This window comes from Borostomias antarcticus (assembly GCF_949987555.1).
Source record: "Borostomias antarcticus genome assembly, chromosome: 16".
Classification (NCBI taxonomy): domain Eukaryota; kingdom Metazoa; phylum Chordata; class Actinopteri; order Stomiiformes; family Stomiidae; genus Borostomias; species Borostomias antarcticus.
In genome coordinates, this window is record NC_140249.1 from 11,117,488 (window position 1) to 11,135,029 (window position 17,542).

The 17,542-nt window shown below is 51.6% G+C and overlaps 1 protein-coding gene across 2 annotated transcripts in view; it reads right to left on the reverse strand.

Annotated features, from left to right (window-relative positions):
* Positions 1–13,210: 13,210 nt before the first annotated feature.
* pld1a (phospholipase D1a) overlaps positions 13,211–17,542 on the reverse strand; it is a 61,421-nt gene continuing 57,089 nt past the window's right edge. For both annotated transcript variants that reach the window (XM_084451242.1, XM_084451241.1), the window contains exons 25-26: positions 16,000–16,117; positions 13,211–15,156 (exon numbers count right to left, since the gene is read on the reverse strand). In XM_084451242.1, the coding sequence (XP_084307368.1) occupies positions 14,932–15,156; positions 16,000–16,117 (343 nt within the window). In that variant the 3' untranslated portion in view covers positions 13,211–14,931. The remainder of the gene's footprint in view (positions 15,157–15,999; positions 16,118–17,542) is intronic.

Consider the following 17,542-nt stretch of genomic DNA (forward strand, 5'->3'; position numbering starts at 1 on the left):
CCTGATTGGTAACAGGCTGCACCTGCCGCGGTCTTGGGCTCGTTCCCGGGAGTGACCCAGCGCTCGTTCGCCCCGGCCCTGGGTGAGGCGGGGCCTGGGCTGGGACCACAACAGGACCCCCCAGGAGACACCGGGCGACCGACCAATGGCGTCAGGATGGACCCGGTAGAACTCCCGCAGCAGGCCAGGGTCGGCCAGATAGGAGCGGGGGACCCAGTTGCGGTCCTCCGGCCCATACCCCACCCAGTCCACCAGGTACTGGAACCCCCGTCCCCGGCGGCGGACCGAGAGGATCTGGTTGACCTCCCAGACCAGGTCGCCACCCTCGAGGACCCGGGGCGGTGGCGGCGCAGGGGCAGGCGGAGACAGGGCTGAGTCAGCTACTGGTTTGACCTGGGAAACGTGGAAAACTGGGTGGACCCTGAGGGAGGCTGGGAGACGCAGCCGGAGAGCCGAGGGGTTGATGATCCTCTCCACAGTGTAGGGCCCGACATACCGAGGAGCCAGTTTCCGGGAGACGCCAGGGACGGGGAGGTTCCTGGCCAGCAACCACACTCTCTGCCCCAGGTGGTAGGCAGGGGCCGGCACCCTCCGCCGATTGGCGCTACGCTGGGCACGGTCTCTGGCTCGCAGCATGGCGGCGCGGGCATTCTTCCAGATACGCCGGCACCGATGGAGGTGAGCCCTGGTGGACGGCACCGCAACCTCCTGTTCTTGAGAGGGGAAGAGGGGTGGCTGGTAGCCCAGGGAACACTCAAACGGGGACAAACCAGTAGCCGAACTCACCATGGCGTTGAGGGAATATTCAGCCCAGGGCAGGTAACGACTCCAGGAGGCGGGGTTGCTTGTCGTTATGCAGCGGAGGGTCGTTTCCAAGGCCTGGTTGGCCCGTTCCGCCTGCCCGTTGGTCTGGGGGTGGTATCCCGACGAGAGGCTAACTGTGGCCCCTATTCCCCGACAGAAAGCCCGCCATACCTTAGAGGTGAACTGGGGTCCCCGGTCCGAGACGACATCCTGGGGGATGCCATGCAACCGGACCACATGGGTGGTGAGGAGGTCTGCCGTTTCAGCCGCGGACGGGAGTCCCGGGAGAGCGATGAAGTGGACCGCCTTGGAGAACCGGTCGACCACGGTCAGGATGGTGTTGTTGCCTTGGGATGTCGGAAGGCCAGTCACAAAGTCCAGGGCGATATGTGACCATGGTCGACCGGGGATGGGCAAGGGGCGGAGGAGGCCGGCTGGAGGGCGGTGGGAGGCCTTGCTACGGGAGCAGATGTCACAAGCGGCCACGTTTTCCCGGGTGTCGGCTCCCAAGGTGGGCCACCAGAACCGCCGTCGGATGAACTCCGCCGTCCGATGGGCCCCAGGGTGACAGGCCAACCGACTGGCATGGCCCCACTCCAGGACCTTGCTCCGGACGGCGGACGGGACGAAGAGGCGATGCCGGGGCCCACCGCCTGGGTCGGGCTGGGCGCGCTGGGCAGCCCGGACCACCGATTCGACTCCCCAAGTGACTACACCCACCACCCGGGCCGGGGGGAGGATGGCATCAGGGCGTTCTGTGGTGCTGGGGGCACTCTCGGGGAAGAGTCGGGAAAGGGCATCGGCCTTGATGTTCTTGGAGCCCGGGCGGTAGGTGAGGGTAAAGTCAAACCGGCTGAAGAAAAGGGCCCAGCGCGCTTGCCTAGGGCTGAGCCTCTTAGCCGTTCGTATGTACAGGAGGTTTTTGTGGTCGGTCCAGACCACAAAGGGTAGCTTGGCCCCCTCCAGCCAGTGCCTCCATGCTTCCAAGGCGGCATGAACGGCAAGGAGCTCCCTGTTCCCCACGTCATAGTTCCTTTCCGCAGGCAAAAAGCGTCGGGAGAAGAATGCCACTGGGTGGAGACACTGGTCCTCTTCCGACCGCTGGGACAGGACGGCCCCGATACCCAAATCCGAGGCGTCCACCTCAACAATGAAGTGTCGAGAGGGGTCGGGGAGGATGAGTACCGGAGCTGTCGCGAACAGGCCCTTAAGGGCTGAGAATGCCCTCTCCGCCTCCGGGGTCCAGAGGAAGGGGCTGAGGGTAGAGGTGAGCGCGGAGAGGGGCGCAGCAACTCGGCTGAATCCTCGGATAAACCTGCGGTAGAAGTTGGCAAACCCGAGGAAACGCCTGAGTTGAGTCCGGTCGACTGGGCGTGCCCACTCCACCACCGCGCTCACCTTCTTGGGATCGGCCCGCACCTGCCCGCTCTCCACGATGTGGCCCAGGAACTCCACGGAGGCGGAGTGGAAGACGCACTTCTCCGCCTTGACGAAGAGCCTATTCTCCAGTAGTCGGTTGAGGACCAGGCGGACGTGTTGAATGTGTTCCTGCTCCGTCCTGGAGAAGACCAGGATATCGTCCAGGTAAACGACGACCATGATGTTAAGCATGTCCCGGAGTACATCGTTTACCAGAGCCTGGAAGACAGCTGGGGCATTGGTTAAGCCAAAGGGCATCACCCGGTACTCAAAATGCCCCAGGTGGGTATTGAATGCAGTCTTCCATTCATCCCCCTCACGGACACGCACCAAGTGATAAGCATTGCGTAGATCAAGTTTGGTGAACACCGTGGCGTGGGAGAGTGGCTCAAACATGGAACTAAGGAGTGGCAGTGGATACTTATTTTTTATGGTGATGTCATTAAGCTGGCGGTAATCAATACAAGGCCTCAGGCTGCCGTCCTTCTTCGAGACGAAAAAGAAGCCCCCGGCAACCGGGGAGGACGACGGCCTTATGACTCCTGAGGCCAAAGACTCAGTGATATAATTGCGCATAGCCTCCTTCTCCGGGACGGAGAGGTTGTACAACCGGCCGACGGGATAGGTTGCCCCGGGAAGGAGGTCTATGGCGCAATCATAAGGGCGGTGAGGAGGGAGTGAGAGTGCACTGTCCTTACTGAAAACGGGTGCCAAATCGTGGTACGCGGGTGGAACACCAGTGAGGTCAGGGGGTGAGGGTTCGCGTTTGATCTCACTGGACAGAGAGTGGGCGGAGCGTAAGCAGTTGGCATGACAGGCCACGCTCCAGCCCAAAATCCGTCCAGAGGACCATGAAATGTGCGGGTCGTGTCTGTCTAACCAAGGTCTGCCCAGGACCAACGGAGCCGTGGGTGCGTTAAGTACCATAAACCGTGCCGTCTCTACGTGATTGCCAGACAGGGTTAACGTGAGTGGTGCGGTGCAATGGGTGATCTTACCCAGAGAGCGACCATCTAGTGCCTGCGCCGAGAGGGTGGTATCAAGGGGGACGAGCGGGATGCCTGCCTGCTGGGCCAGGGTTCGGTCGATTAGGCACTCGTCGGCGCCCGAGTCCAGGAGAATCCCTGCAGAGAGCGACTCTTTTCCCCATGAAAGAGTGGCTGGGAACAGTTGGTTAGGCTCCCTCCGGGATTGGGGCAGGGTGGTAAGGCTCACTAGAATGCCCCCATCTAGTGGGCCGGGGCTTTTGGCCGAGAGGGGCAGGCGCGGATGACGTGGCCCGCCTTACCGCAGTAGAGGCAGAGCCGGTCACGCATCCGCTGTTCTCTTTCCTCCGGGGACAGGCGTGATCGGCCCAGCTGCATGGCCTCCTCTTCGGCCCCAGGAGGAGACAGGTGGCGGGCCCCAGAGGCCGTAGAAAGGGGCGAGGGTTCCCGGAAGGGATGGGCAGGATCCCTGGGGGGCACCCGGTTTGCGAGCGGTTTGTGGGGTGGCCCCAGCCGGTTGGCGCGCTCCAGACGCCGCTCCCGCAGCCTCTCGTCTACCTGAAGGGCAAGGGTGGCCAGCTCAGCGAAGGTGGCGGGACGGTCTCGGATGATCATGTCTTTAATGGTCTCGCTGAGGCCCCGCCTGTAAGCACTCCGGAGCGCCACGTCATCCCACCCGCTGTCGGCGGCAAGCATGCGGACCTCCAGTGTGTAGTCCGCCACTGACCGCGACCCCTGTTGGATGGTGTGTAGCCGCCCGGCCGCGTCTGCCCCCTCTGCGGGGTGGTCGAACGCCAGCTTGAATTCCGTGACAAAACACTGGTAGTCAGCAGAGAGCCCGTTGTTGTGGTTCCTCATCGCCATGGCCCAAGCTAAGGCCCGCCCCGAGAGCAGTGACATTACTAACGCCACCTTGGCGGCGTCTGACCGGTATCTTGAGGGCTGGTGGCAAAAAAGTAGTTCGCACTGCCCCAGGAAGCCTCGACACAGATCAAACTCCCCGGAGAATGGCCTGGGGCAGGGGAGGTTGGGCTCAAACCGGGGCTCAGAGGGTGTTTGCTCGGGGGGCTGGGACCAGCTCTGGGGAGCCGGGTCGTTTAGGCCGGGCAGGGAAGAGCGTGGCTCTGGGGGAGGACCGGACTCGGGGGGTGGCAGATGAGTGAGCCTGGCCACCATCTCCGCCAGGCTGGAGACCTGATGAGTCAGGGAGGTGAGCACGCCCGCCGTGGCATGGGAGGCCGTCCGCAGTTCCCCCATCTCCGATGTGACTCGGGCAAAAGCGGTGTCGAGCTCCGAGGTTAGCTTGTTAAGCTGAACGGTGTGGCTACGGACTACGGTCTCCAGGACCGAGGGACCTGAGGGTGGGGATACTGCGGGCTTAGCTGCATCCGCCTGCCCACTGGGTCTGCTTTGGTCCATAATGGCTTGGTTATTCTGTTATGCCCCCGGGAAGGGGGGGGGCACCCCTGAACAGAGAACCGGACCAGGGCAGCAGACCCAGAGAAGCAGACGGACACCAGAGTAACTATAATAGCCCGAAGGCGGTTTTAATAAAGGATAAACAAATGGAACAAAAAAAGGGGGATAACTAAGGTACTGCGGTGACCACACCGGGAGAAAAAGTAAACACAAAAACACAGACGGACTGCCACTTTAAGGTGGGGGGTATGTATGTGTGCGTGCGTGTGCGTGTGAATGGGATGTGAAATTAAGTGTATGGATGCGTGAGGGCAAATGGCTATGTGGAGGGATGTTGTCTGTGTGCGTGCGTCAGGCTACCGCGGGGACTGGCGAGCCGGAGAGATCCCCGTGGAGGAGCGTCAGGGGGAGAGGTCTGGTCCGAGGGGCACGAGGCGAGCGAGAAAAAAAGCCGGTGGAGAGGGGAAGTCCGGGAGCTGCGTTGGTGGCGCGGGCGCCGGCGCGGAGGCGGTAGGCAGGGCGAATCGCGGAGCGGGAGGGAGGCGCGGAGTGGAGCCGGGAGAGCCGAGTCACAGAGGGCGGCGCGGGACGAAGACGGGGTCTTGTAGGGGAAAACGGAGAGAGGGACACGAGGAGTTACATGAACAAGGAAAACAACAAAGGGGCGTATAATCAGCTGGGAGCTTAGCAAAGAATTACCAAGATCTCAGTATAACCAAGCACTGAGCGGCGGGGCTGCTGGCTTCTTGTAGCCGCCCGAGATGATTGCGGCAGGTGAGCCTGATTGGTAACAGGCTGCACCTGCCGCGGTCTTGGGCTCGTTCCCGGGAGTGACCCAGCGCTCGTTCGCCCCGGCCCTGGGTGAGGCGGGGCCTGGGCTGGGACCACAACATGCGACTTGCTTTTACAGCCATTTCATTATGTCCTTAGGCATCTGCTCCAGCCCAGCTGACCTCCCCAGCCCAGCCCCTGACCGCAGCTCCAGCCCTGACCACAGTGGAGTATTCAGATGAGGATGACCTCTTCTGCCCAGACCCTCGATTCAGATGTGGGACCCCCAGCCCGTCTCCCTAAACCTGCCTTTCCAGCCTGCCAGGATGGATGCCTTTTTTGTAAATAGTTTTTGTAAATTTTAACCTTTTTTTGTGGGATACAACGGTCTGTTCCCGGTCTGCCTGCCACAGAATGCGCACTGTTTCATTTTTGTTTTTAGAACTTTTGCAATTGTCAGATAATGGGTTGCTAGCCAGAGCTTGTACATGCTTTTTTTTGCTTTTCTGGCTATGCGTAATGTGACAGACCGTAAACCTCATCCTTGTAAATATGTATACTTTTAATTTATAATGTACTTTGTGTAATAAAATGTTCTAAACTGTTAATGGTGTTCAGTCTTATATTGGTTTGTATCATAATGCTTGCTGCTATATCCCCATATAGCATTAATTCGTTTTTGTACTGGTAAATGCTAAATATAGCCAGTGGTACTGCAAATGCTTAATATAGCCAGTGGTACTGCAAATGCTAAATATAGCCAGTGGTCAGTAAGTGACCATATTTGCACCGTGCGAAAAAGACGTGCAGACCAAGTCATATAAATACCTGCAAATCAAGTGTGAGCCAAGTGAGTTTATTACGGAAGTTCCTGCCCACGTTTTTTGCACGCGGCCGCACCATATTTGCACCGTGCGAAAAAGACGTGCAGACCAAGTCATATAAATACCTGTAAATCTAGTGTCAGCCAAGTGAGTTTATAACGGAAGTTCCTGCCCACGTGATCACGTGCGTTCTTTGCACGCGGCCGCAACTTCTGAATGACGTGTCGTTCTAACGTAGCGTCTACTAATCGGCAGATCTCGCGTTTCCGTAAATGGCCGCGTAATTTCCGCACGCAGCGCAGATGAATCGTCACCTATAGTGGCCGTATGTAGAACGTTTGCGCAACCTGCGTGTGTTAGTAGGGTGGTTGGCCTTTGGGGGTGATAGGGGGGTTGGCAGACACACAGACATATACAGCAAACACATTAAAATACGTACACACACTAGATATGCACAAATGCAGACTCGCGTGATCCAGGTGATGTCTGGTTTGGGATGTCCCTCCACCAGACAGATGACTTGAGAGATACGTACTGTACTTTAGATTGTGATTCTTGCACTTTGCTTCAGCACTAGATTATGCTCTTAGTCACTTGTTTGTTTTAGAAAGAAGATGCACTTGTGAGTTCTGGCAAGTAGTAGTACATTGGCTCTTCCTACGTTAAATGCAATTATTGTTAGTCGCTTTGGATAAAAGCGTCTGCTAAATGACTGTAATGTAATGTAATGTAATGTAATACGGCTTCCGGCCCACTGTTGCGTTTGTAAAGTGACAATGGCGCAATCTGTGATATCCAGTGTTGGCTGGCATAGACACAACATGGTTTTTGTCTGAGGACAAATTAAATCTAAAAATGGCATAAGGCCTGTCGTATTAGCCTACTCGGTTCACCACGGATCCTTCAAACGTTAAGTTCCTTTCCAGTAATCCAAACTCCATATCCAATTCCTGTTTTGATTTTTGATCATTGACTCACTGGAACAGACTAATTCCGATTCCGATTTCAGAACGATTGAACTGTAACATATAGCCTAGGCTATTTGCGGGACATCGACGTATTCGTTGGCGTATTCGTAAAAACATTTACACACCCGAATATATATTCACAAACAACAACTTCTGCGTAAGGAGTGTTGACATAAACCCATTCTTACGTCTCATCATATTCAAGTCTCGTCATAATATGGGAGCTATAACGTGCGAGAATGGATGAAGGACTTAAAACAAATTGATAATAAGGACTGTATATTGGAACATTTTGACAGAATATTGAATAGAGAATTATTTAAAAAAGAAAAGGGCAGGAGTTCTGGGGAGCCTATACCCACGCCCTAGCGGCATCTCAATAAAGACTTTTTAACTTTTGGCAGTTGCTTTATTTTGAACGAGAGAATATTATTATAATATTAACGCCAAATCCAGGATACTCGATACACCTTCGTCACACCTGTCTGAAAGTGCCAATCAAGTGATTTACAGTGATTTTAGAAAGTTGGTGGTTTTGTCAAAAGAGCCTTGCAAACCGTGACGTCACAGAGCACCCTTGTGACGTGGGCCAGGAGGTGTATAAAAGCCAGAGAGCGACAGAGGAAGAGCAGCCAGAGAGAGAGAGGGGGGGACATCTCCCTCTCTCTCCCTGGCTCTCTCTCAGTGGGCCAGAGAGAGAGAGAGAGGAGAAGGAGGTACCATCTTGACATCTCTCCCCCCCCCCTCTCCCCCTCTCTGCCTCACTGAGAGAGACTCAGTGAGAGTGCTCCTCTCTTTCGCTGGGTCTCTCTCAGTGAGCCAGAGAGGGGGGGGGGGGGGGGGGGAGATATCAAGATGGTATCTCCTTCTCCTCTCTCTCTCTCTCTGGACCACTGAGAGAGAGTCAGGGAGAGAGAGGGAGATGTCCTCTCCTCTCTCTCTCCTCTTCCCTGGCTCGGAGGAGGCAGTGGAGGTGGCAAATTATAAACTAAATAAAAACTGATTTTAATCATAAAAACTGATTCTGGTTCTCATTGTAAGCTATAGTGTTGTTATTAAGATATCCATGTTAGCATATAGGAGTACTGTTACTATAGTTACTGTTAGCACTTCAGACTTAGGCGCTGGGCAGCCTCAGCTGGAGACCAGACCTCCACCTCTGACCAGACCTCCACCTCTGACCAGCCCTCCACCTCTGACCAGACCTCCCCCTCTGACCAGCCCTCCACCTCTGACTAGACCTCCACCTCTGACCAAACCTCCACCTCTGACCAGCCCAACACCTCTCACCAGCCCTCCACCTCTGACCAGACCACCCCTCCTCTCTCTCACCTGTAACTCCACTCTGCTGCCCCGCACCCCTCCTCTCTCTCACCTGGGACTACACACACACACACACACATACACAGTTGACAGGTTTGGAGTCTCACGGTGCTGACAGGTTTGGAGTCTCACGGTGTTGACAGGTTTGGAGTCTCTCACGGTGTTGACAGGTTTGGAGTCTCTCACGGTGTTGACAGGTTTGGAGTCTCACGGTGTTGACAGGTTTGGAGTCTCACGGTGTTGACAGGTTTGGAGTCTCAGGGTGTTGACAGGTTTGGAGTCTCTCACGGTGTTGACAGGTATGGAGTCTCTCATGGTGTTAAAAGGTTTGGAGTCTCACGGTGTTGACAGGTTTGGAGTCTCTCGTGGTGTTGACAGGTTTGGAGTCTCACGGTGTTGACAGGTTTGGAGTCTCTTGTGGTGTTGACAGGTTTGGAGTCTCACAGTGTTGACAGGTTTGGAGTCTCTCACGTTGTTGACAGGTTTGGAGTCTCTCGTGGTGTTGACAGGTTTGGAGTCTCACGGTGCTGACAGGTTTGGAGTCTCACGGTGTTGACAGGTTTGGAGTCTCTCACGGTGTTGACAGGTTTGGAGTCTCTCACGGTGTTGACAGGTTTGGAGTCTCACGGTGTTGACAGGTTTGGAGTCTCACGGTGTTGACAGGTTTGGAGTCTCAGGGTGTTGACAGGTTTGGAGTCTCTCACGGTGTTGACAGGTATGGAGTCTCTCATGGTGTTAAAAGGTTTGGAGTCTCACGGTGTTGACAGGTTTGGAGTCTCTCGTGGTGTTGACAGGTTTGGAGTCTCACGGTGTTGACAGGTTTGGAGTCTCTTGTGGTGTTGACAGGTTTGGAGTCTCACAGTGTTGACAGGTTTGGAGTCTCTCACGTTGTTGACAGGTTTGGAGTCTCTCGTGGTGTTGACAGGTTTGGAGTCTCATGGTGTTGACAGGTTTGGAGTCTCACAGTGTTGACAGGTTTGGAGTCTCACAGTGTTGACAGGTTTGGAGTCTCTCGTGGTGTTGACAGGTTTGGAGTCTAGTGGTGTTGACAGGTTTGGAGTCTCACAGTGTTGACAGGTTTGGAGTCTCAGGGTGTTGACAGGTTTGGAGTCTCGTGGTGTTGACAGGTTTGGAGTCTCGTGGTGTTGACAGGTTTGGAGTCTCACGGTGTTGACAGGTTTGGAGTCTCGTGGTGTTGACAGGTTTGGAGTCTCACAGTGTTGACAGGTTTGGAGTCTCAAGGTGTTGACAGGTTTGGAGTCTCACAGTGTTGACAGGTTTGGAGTCTAGTGGTGTTGACAGGTTTGGAGTCTCACAGTGTTGACAGGTTTGGAGTCTCAAGGTGTTGACAGGTTTGGAGTCTCACAGTGTTGACAGGTTTGGAGTCTCACGGTGTTGACAGGTTTGGAGTCTCTCACGGTGTTGACAGGTTTGGAGTCTCAGGGTGTTGACAGGTTTGGAGTCTCACGGTGTTGACAGGTTTGGAGTCTCACGGTGTTGACAGGTTTGGAGTCTCTCACCACTGCCATGGTCTTTATCCCCTGCCAGGCCATGAGAAGGTCACCGTGTTTGAATTTTTATTCAGTTTGGTTTTAGCCTTTTTGATGGCCTGATTCACCTCTCTGGTCACCTGTTTTTCTGCATGGGTCCAGTGAGGAATGGTCTTTTTGTTCAGAATAGTTTTGAGGTCTTTAGTGACCCATGGCTTAATGTTGGGAAACATTGTGATTGTTTTGGTGGGGATAATATTGTCAATACAGAGGGTTATGTACAGTAGCATGAGAGAGTGCTGACTGATTTGTTTAGAGTATGATCTGAATTTAAATACCTCCCAGGTTGAACACTCAAAACGCCCAATATTTTTAAAAACAGATTTTTGTGTCTGTCTTGACTTGTCGTCATTACGAGGCAATACTCAAGTTGTCTATATCCTTCCCATTGTGAGATACTGAGCAAATATCTGTAAAAGAACTTTAGGTTATTCACCGTGCATCCCCCTTTGCTGTGCACAGGGAAGATATTGCTTCAGAATGACATATGACAGTGACTCATAAAGTCAGTGACAGTGACTTATAAATCATGACCTGTCTGTCAAAGCCAGACGAGGTGACATTGGAGCTTCCGTGGCTGAGCCCAGCCCAGGGACTCTTCACACAGTGAAATACCCAGAATATACTAACGAACCAGGTTTCACATTCCAGAATATACTAACGAACCAGGTTTCACATTCCAGAATATACTAACGAACCAGGTTTCAGATGCCAGTACAGGTACAGTATATCACTCTCTGGAAGAGAGATATTTTACATTTACATTTTAGTCATCTAGCACACGGAGATATGATATGATCTAAACATGGAGACATGATATGAAACTTGACCTTTTTTTCCCGACTGATTCTGAAATAGCATCAATAGTAGGTAAACTAATTACTCATCTAATGGTGGAACTATGACAGATATTTATTTCACTTCCTGCTAAACACATATCTTGGCAGATAGCGTGGAGGGTTTATGTGTCTGTGTGTGTGTGTGTGTGTGTGTGTGTGTCTTTGTGTGTCTGTGTATGCATGTGCATTTGTGTGTGTTTTAGTTTAGTTTATTTGACAATAAAGAAGTAAGACGATCAGATGATTACATCACAGCTTAAGACATTGTCAAGTATAATAAAGTTAATAAAGTCTCAGACTCAGTAAGTTCAATACTGTATTTCCATGGTGGAACTTCAGGTGTTGACAGTAAAGATGGCGGCCGGCAGCATCCAACAACGAGTCAAGCATCATTTATGAAGCATTAGTCATGAAGAAGAGAGGGTTCAGTGGTACGCCCTCAACCCACACACACACACACATACACACACACGCACACACACACACATGCCCTCAACCTACACACACACACACACACAGGCACATACACACACACACACACACATACAGTACATACACACATGCCCTCAACCTACACACACACACCCACTTACACACACGTTCCACCTAGCCCACTATCGGTGACATCTGGTGGAATAGCAACATATGTATATGTTGAGAGAGAGGGGGAGAGCAACAGAGATAAAGGGAGACAGAGAGTGAGAGAGAGAGAGAGAGAGAGTGAGAGAGAGAGAGAGAGAGAGAGAGAGAGAGAGAGAGAGAGAGAGAGAGAAAGAGAGACAGAGAAAGGGAGACAGAGAGAGAGTGAGAGAGAGAAACAGAGAGTGAGAGAGTGAGAGAGAGAGAGAGTGAGAGAGAGTGAGAGAGAGAGAGTGAGAGAGAGAGAGTACCCTCATCCAGTACATGATCTTAGTCCTGCTAGAATACTTCAGTGCTCAGGACGCATGACTTCATATGTATAAATGCATCCCACACACACACGCACGCACACACACACGCACGCACACACACACACACACAGACACACACACACACACACACACACACACACACACTTTCAAGCAAGAGGCTAATGGTTGGCGCATGAAAGAGAAGAGAGCTGTACTGAGACAGTCAACCAAGCGAGACAATCGGTCCTTGTTATAGGAACAGCAGTGCTTTCACATCATTGAAGTTGCGTGTGTGTCTGCCTGTTCATGTGTGCTCATTTGTGTGTGTGTGTGTGTGTATGTATCTGAGGACAGTGTGAGGAGTTAATGATGTGATAATCCGCCAGACGTCTCTCTGTATAGGGACCACAATGAGACAGCTCTGACTCACAGCGGGCCGTAACTCTCTGACCTTATAAGATGACTAACTCTGATCTGCCACTGAAACACTACCTCCATGGAGACCTGATGACTAACTCTAATCTGCCACTGAAACACTACCTCCATGGAGTCCTGATGACTAACTCTAATCTGCCACTGAAACACTACCTCCATGGAGTCCTGATGACTAACTCTAATCTGCCACTGAAACACTACCTCCATGGAGTCCTGATGACTAACTCTAATCTGCCACTGAAACACTACCTCCATGGAGTCCTGATGACTAACTCTAATCTGCCACTGAAACACTACCTCCATGGAGTCCTGCGGACCAGCCAGATGCTGCACGACTAGATGGCATGGGATGTTGTTAGTGTACAGTGTGAATATACAGTACAGCCCATTTAGACTGAAACACTGCTCCTGTCACAAAGCAACAACAGTCAACGGGGTCTTTGTGGCGGTTAGGCGGTTCCCTTGCATGACTCGGTATCCAGGTACAGTAACACAATAATGATCCATAACCCTGTGTTTGGAACCAAAACAAAGTAACACCACATGGCTGGTATTCATTGGTATACAGGTATTTCCACCAGGAAGCTACAGATAAATGAGGTCATGATCTGGCTGGGTATCAAAACAGGCAGGGTGGGTACGAGGACATCAGCTGTCCTCAGTGTTTACATAAAGCAAGGGCTGCCATCCGATCCACCTCTGAAGAAATGACCGACTGCTTCATAGCTCAACACAATGATGGGTGTTGATCACTGATGGGAAGTGTTGTTCAGATAAAGCCTTGTGTGTATAAAGTCTTGATACTGCAAGATAGTCTTGGGTGTGGGCAGGACAGAGAGATGCCTTCTCACGTTCAAGATGCCTCTCATTTGTGTCAAGTCTCTTTTTAAAAGAACACATGCAGTACAACACATATCGTAACACTCACGTTTATTAACTGTTCAGTGAAAAGTTGGAAAAGACAGAAAGACATGAGGCCACAGTTCTTGGTATGGTTCCACGTAGAAGCTTATGGACCCGAAAAGAGTTCTATTTTTAAAGGAACACGCCAACCTTTGGGGAAACGTGCTTATTTGCCATCTTCCTCAGATAAGATGGTACATACCCTTCTCTTCTCTGTGTGTGCAGTAGGAAGCATTGAGAAAGGTTAGTGTGTTCCTTTAAGGTTCAATACAGGGTGAAAAGTTAGTGTGTTACTTTAAGGTTCAATACAGGGTGTAGTGGACAAAATAAATGGGTGGAGGCTACTTGTATGGCTAAATTGCAGAAATGTTACCGTTTTTGGTCATGGGTTCATTAAAAGTGACCGTTATTGGGGTGATTTCAAGAGTGGGTTTGCTGTAATGGTGTCCATAGCATTAGTATAATGTCCCTACAGCAACTCATTAACATTTGCGGGTGCAATATGTCAGCAACACTTTCATTTTTTTTGTTATCATGACGAGCCTTTCTGCAATGTTGAACTTCTTTCAACTTGAAGCGTCCGTCCAAAAAAGGCGGAGCACATTGAAAAAGACGCCAGCGGCGCCACTTCAGCAGGGACCTACTACCGCAGGCCAAGGGGCTGTACTCGGCTATCTGTACTACATGGTGGCCAGCAGCGCCCTCTACAGGCTGGTGGGGTGGATGACACTCCTGACACGGTGTCCAAGCCAGCACTCCTCCACACGCAGATTGTCTCATTCCTTCTTTACCAGGCGTGTGATGTAGGTATTCCTCTCTTCTTCTTCATGTCCTCTTCACCTCAGCCTGTGTGTGGGGCTAGCTGGACACAGCGCCGTGCGGGAGGCGGTCTGTGGGGGGCTTTGGTCACTCTTCCTGTGTTCTCTGAGAAGTGACTGGTTTATGTATTATATCCCACATGTTAATACAGAGTTAAATATGGCTTAAATACATCCAGAACACACAATACACCTGGTGGCAGGCCCACAGTTGAACCTACGGTATTTATCAAATTCACACATATACAAGTTAGATTTCACAGAACACATTCAGATTTGACACGTTTACATTTCATATTATTGTCCGAGAAAGACTGTGATTTGGAAGGTACTTAAAACAGCAGCTACAGCTTCAAAACAGATCTGTGTGTGTGTGTGTGTGTGTGTGTGTGTGTGTGTGTGGTGTTATAACCCCTTACGAGCACACACAGCAGACCTGGTCACAGGCACACAGAGAGAGGCCCACAAACAGTCGCCATCTCCCAGCATAGACAGGTCAAAGGTCATTTGCTCAGAGCACCAAATGGGCTTGGACAGAACGTGCGCTGTGTCCGGGGCAGGCTGTGGACAGGTGTCTCTATCCAGGTCCAATGTGTCCGTCTGCCGAGGCTCCTGAAGTCGAGTCCCTCTCCCCATCTAGTCCTCATGTCCAGGGATAGGCTCTAATCCTCACACCCACAATCGGTGAGTCTTAGCTCATTCCCCAGGAGGACAGGTCCTGGTTGTATTTCAGGTCCCCCAGGAGGACAGGTCCTGGTTCTATTTCAGGTCCCCCAGGAGGACAGGTGCTGGTTCTATTTCAGGTCCCCCAGGAGGACAGGTGCTGGTTCTATTTCAGGTCCCCCAGGAGGACAGGTGCTGGTTCTATTTCAGGTCCCCCAGGAGGACAGGTGCTGGTTCTATTTCAGGTCCCCCAGGAGGACAGGTGCTGGTTCTATTTCAGGTCCCCCAGGAGGACAGGTCCTGGTTCTGTTCTGCTTCCCTAGGTCCAGAGCTCGGTAGGGGCCATGGCCTCCTTGGTTCCAACGGAGGGCATGAGGTTCTCCTCGGACAGGAAGTCGAGAGGGAACTGGACCAGGAAGCCCTTGATCCTGCGGAGCTCCTCGTGGGCCCGGGCCGGGTCGGACTGGGCCAGACCCGGCTTGGACTGGTACTCACCCAGCTCTGCCATGTTACGCACCAGAGAGGATGGAAGGCACCGGAACACCTGGACAACGCACAGAGTAGACACACACACACACACACACGCAATCAAAACAATGCCCAAAGTGTGTCGTCCAAACGTTATTGGGCCTCATTCACCAATATCTTCCTAAGTTCTATTCTTAAATTTCTAAAACGTTTCTTAAGAAAGCTCCCGTTTGATTCACGACGTGTTATTAAACCGCTGGATGAGTTCTCACCTGCCTTCTCTTAATGATGAATCCTATGGTTTCAGAAATGTAATGCGTGTGGCCGCACACCTGAATTAGCATGTGAACTCCACGCCAGCCACATATAAGGACATGTAACTACAGGGGTGACAGATGTCATCCAGATGTGATCTCAGTATGAATACCGGTCATCCAGATGGGACTTCTTACTATGAATACTGGTCATCCGGATGTGACTTATCAGAATGAATACCGGTCATCCGCGCCCGTGATTCACCAACGTTTCGGTAGCATAATGGTTAAGGCAGGGTGGTGTCAGGAGCATCGGGGATATTAGTAGAAAGACAGCACACTCGCTTTGTAAAATAATGAAAACAATTATTCAAAGATATTATGAATGATACAAATATTATTGTATTACAATCCTACAATGTTATACAACTGTAGATTTGAAGTAAACAGTCACACATGATTTGGACGTGTCTTTCACATGAATATGTCTGTTGTTTGTAGATTGTGTTCTTAGTTCCCAGATGGGAGAACATTGGTGAATGACATAATCTTCTTGGAAATGGTGGACAATATTTAAGAGTTTAAGAAGAAATGCTTCTTAAGAAATTCTTAACTTTGTTTGTGAATGAGGCCCATTGTTATCTTTAAAATGCAACTCTACCCACCTTGTTATAAATGGTGGCGTTGCGTCCAGCTGTGGTCATCCACACGTCCTTGTAGAAGCGGTCACTGATGGGGTCCAACACTTCTACACTAGGGTCAGTGTGACCACCCAGTACAGTCCTGCCACCAGACAACACACACACACACACACACACACGCACGCGCACACACACACACAAACCCCCCCCCCCCCCCCCCCCAAACACACACACACACACACACACACACACACACACACACACACACACACACACACACAAGAAACGATTTCGTTGTTTTCATTAACCTGTACTTAACCAGATTTAAATGCAGTGGCTCTAATTGATCAGTGGAGCGCAGATCCGAGTGCAGGAATGATGGTAGGACAGCGTCCACGTGTGATCTGGCAAACATTCGTATGCTGCCAATCCCATCGTACGAATAATCGGGCGGTGTAGATAAAAACAATCGTCATTTAAATATCACGCCCCTACATATTGGGCCTTACCCCTATAGTTTACGGCATAGAGATACGAAATACTTTCAAAACTCTCGTCCAATAACAACTCCTCACTCTCCATGGAAAGATCCCTGAAAGCCATCTCACACTTTACTAAGTATATTTTGCCATACGGTAGGCTACATATTTTGAAGTGATGAATAGGCCTATGTGGCTGCGTTTAGATGCCAGTCAGAATCCGTCTCATGACAATTCTCAAACCTTCGTAGACGAGCTGAGACTTGGCGTGAAATTTGGTCACAGTCTCCGCTCACGTCCAAATTGGTAAAGGACAAAAGTATTCGTTGGTAAACGTCGCTTAGTAAATGAGGGCCATTGAGATTAAAAATACATTTTCAAGAGCGACCTACTGGCCGATGTATGGGAAGCATGATCAACACTATATGGACAAAAGTATTGGGCCACCTACACATTACACCTACAGGAGCTTTCATGACATCCCATTCTAAATTCATAGGCATTAATATGGAGTTGGTCCCTCCTTTGCAGCTATAACAGCCTCCACTCTTCTGGGAAGGCTTTCGATAAGATTTTGGAGTCTGTGGGAATTTTTGCCCATTCATCCAGAAGAGCATTTGTACGGTCAGACACTTCTTCTTCTTCGTTTGGCTAGGTTGGTTGATTCGTCCTCTCCCCCAGGCTTGGGGCTGAGGGGCTATCCTTTTACCACCCCGAGCCTGAGTTTTGTCATCCACTACCGTCAGGCCACGCATTTCGTTGGGTGTCCAATATGTCGGACAGTCCTGGATGACGTGGTCCTTTGTTCCTCAGCGCCACACTCACACGCCGCACAGGATGCCAAGCCCCATCTTTGCATCGATGAGCGGAAGCGTCCGACGCCGGTCTGGAGGCGATTAAGCCTCACCCACGCTGGTCTACCATCCCGGTAGGGGAAGGACTGGCGACCGGGATGAAATCACGGAGTCTGGAGGTGTTTGACTCCCACTCCGCACGCCAGGTGTGCTCCGCCCATCCTGCCTCACTGAGGTTAAGATCTCTGCATTGCTGCAGGAGATCTCGTGCGGCAGGAACAAAAGGGCGTCTCA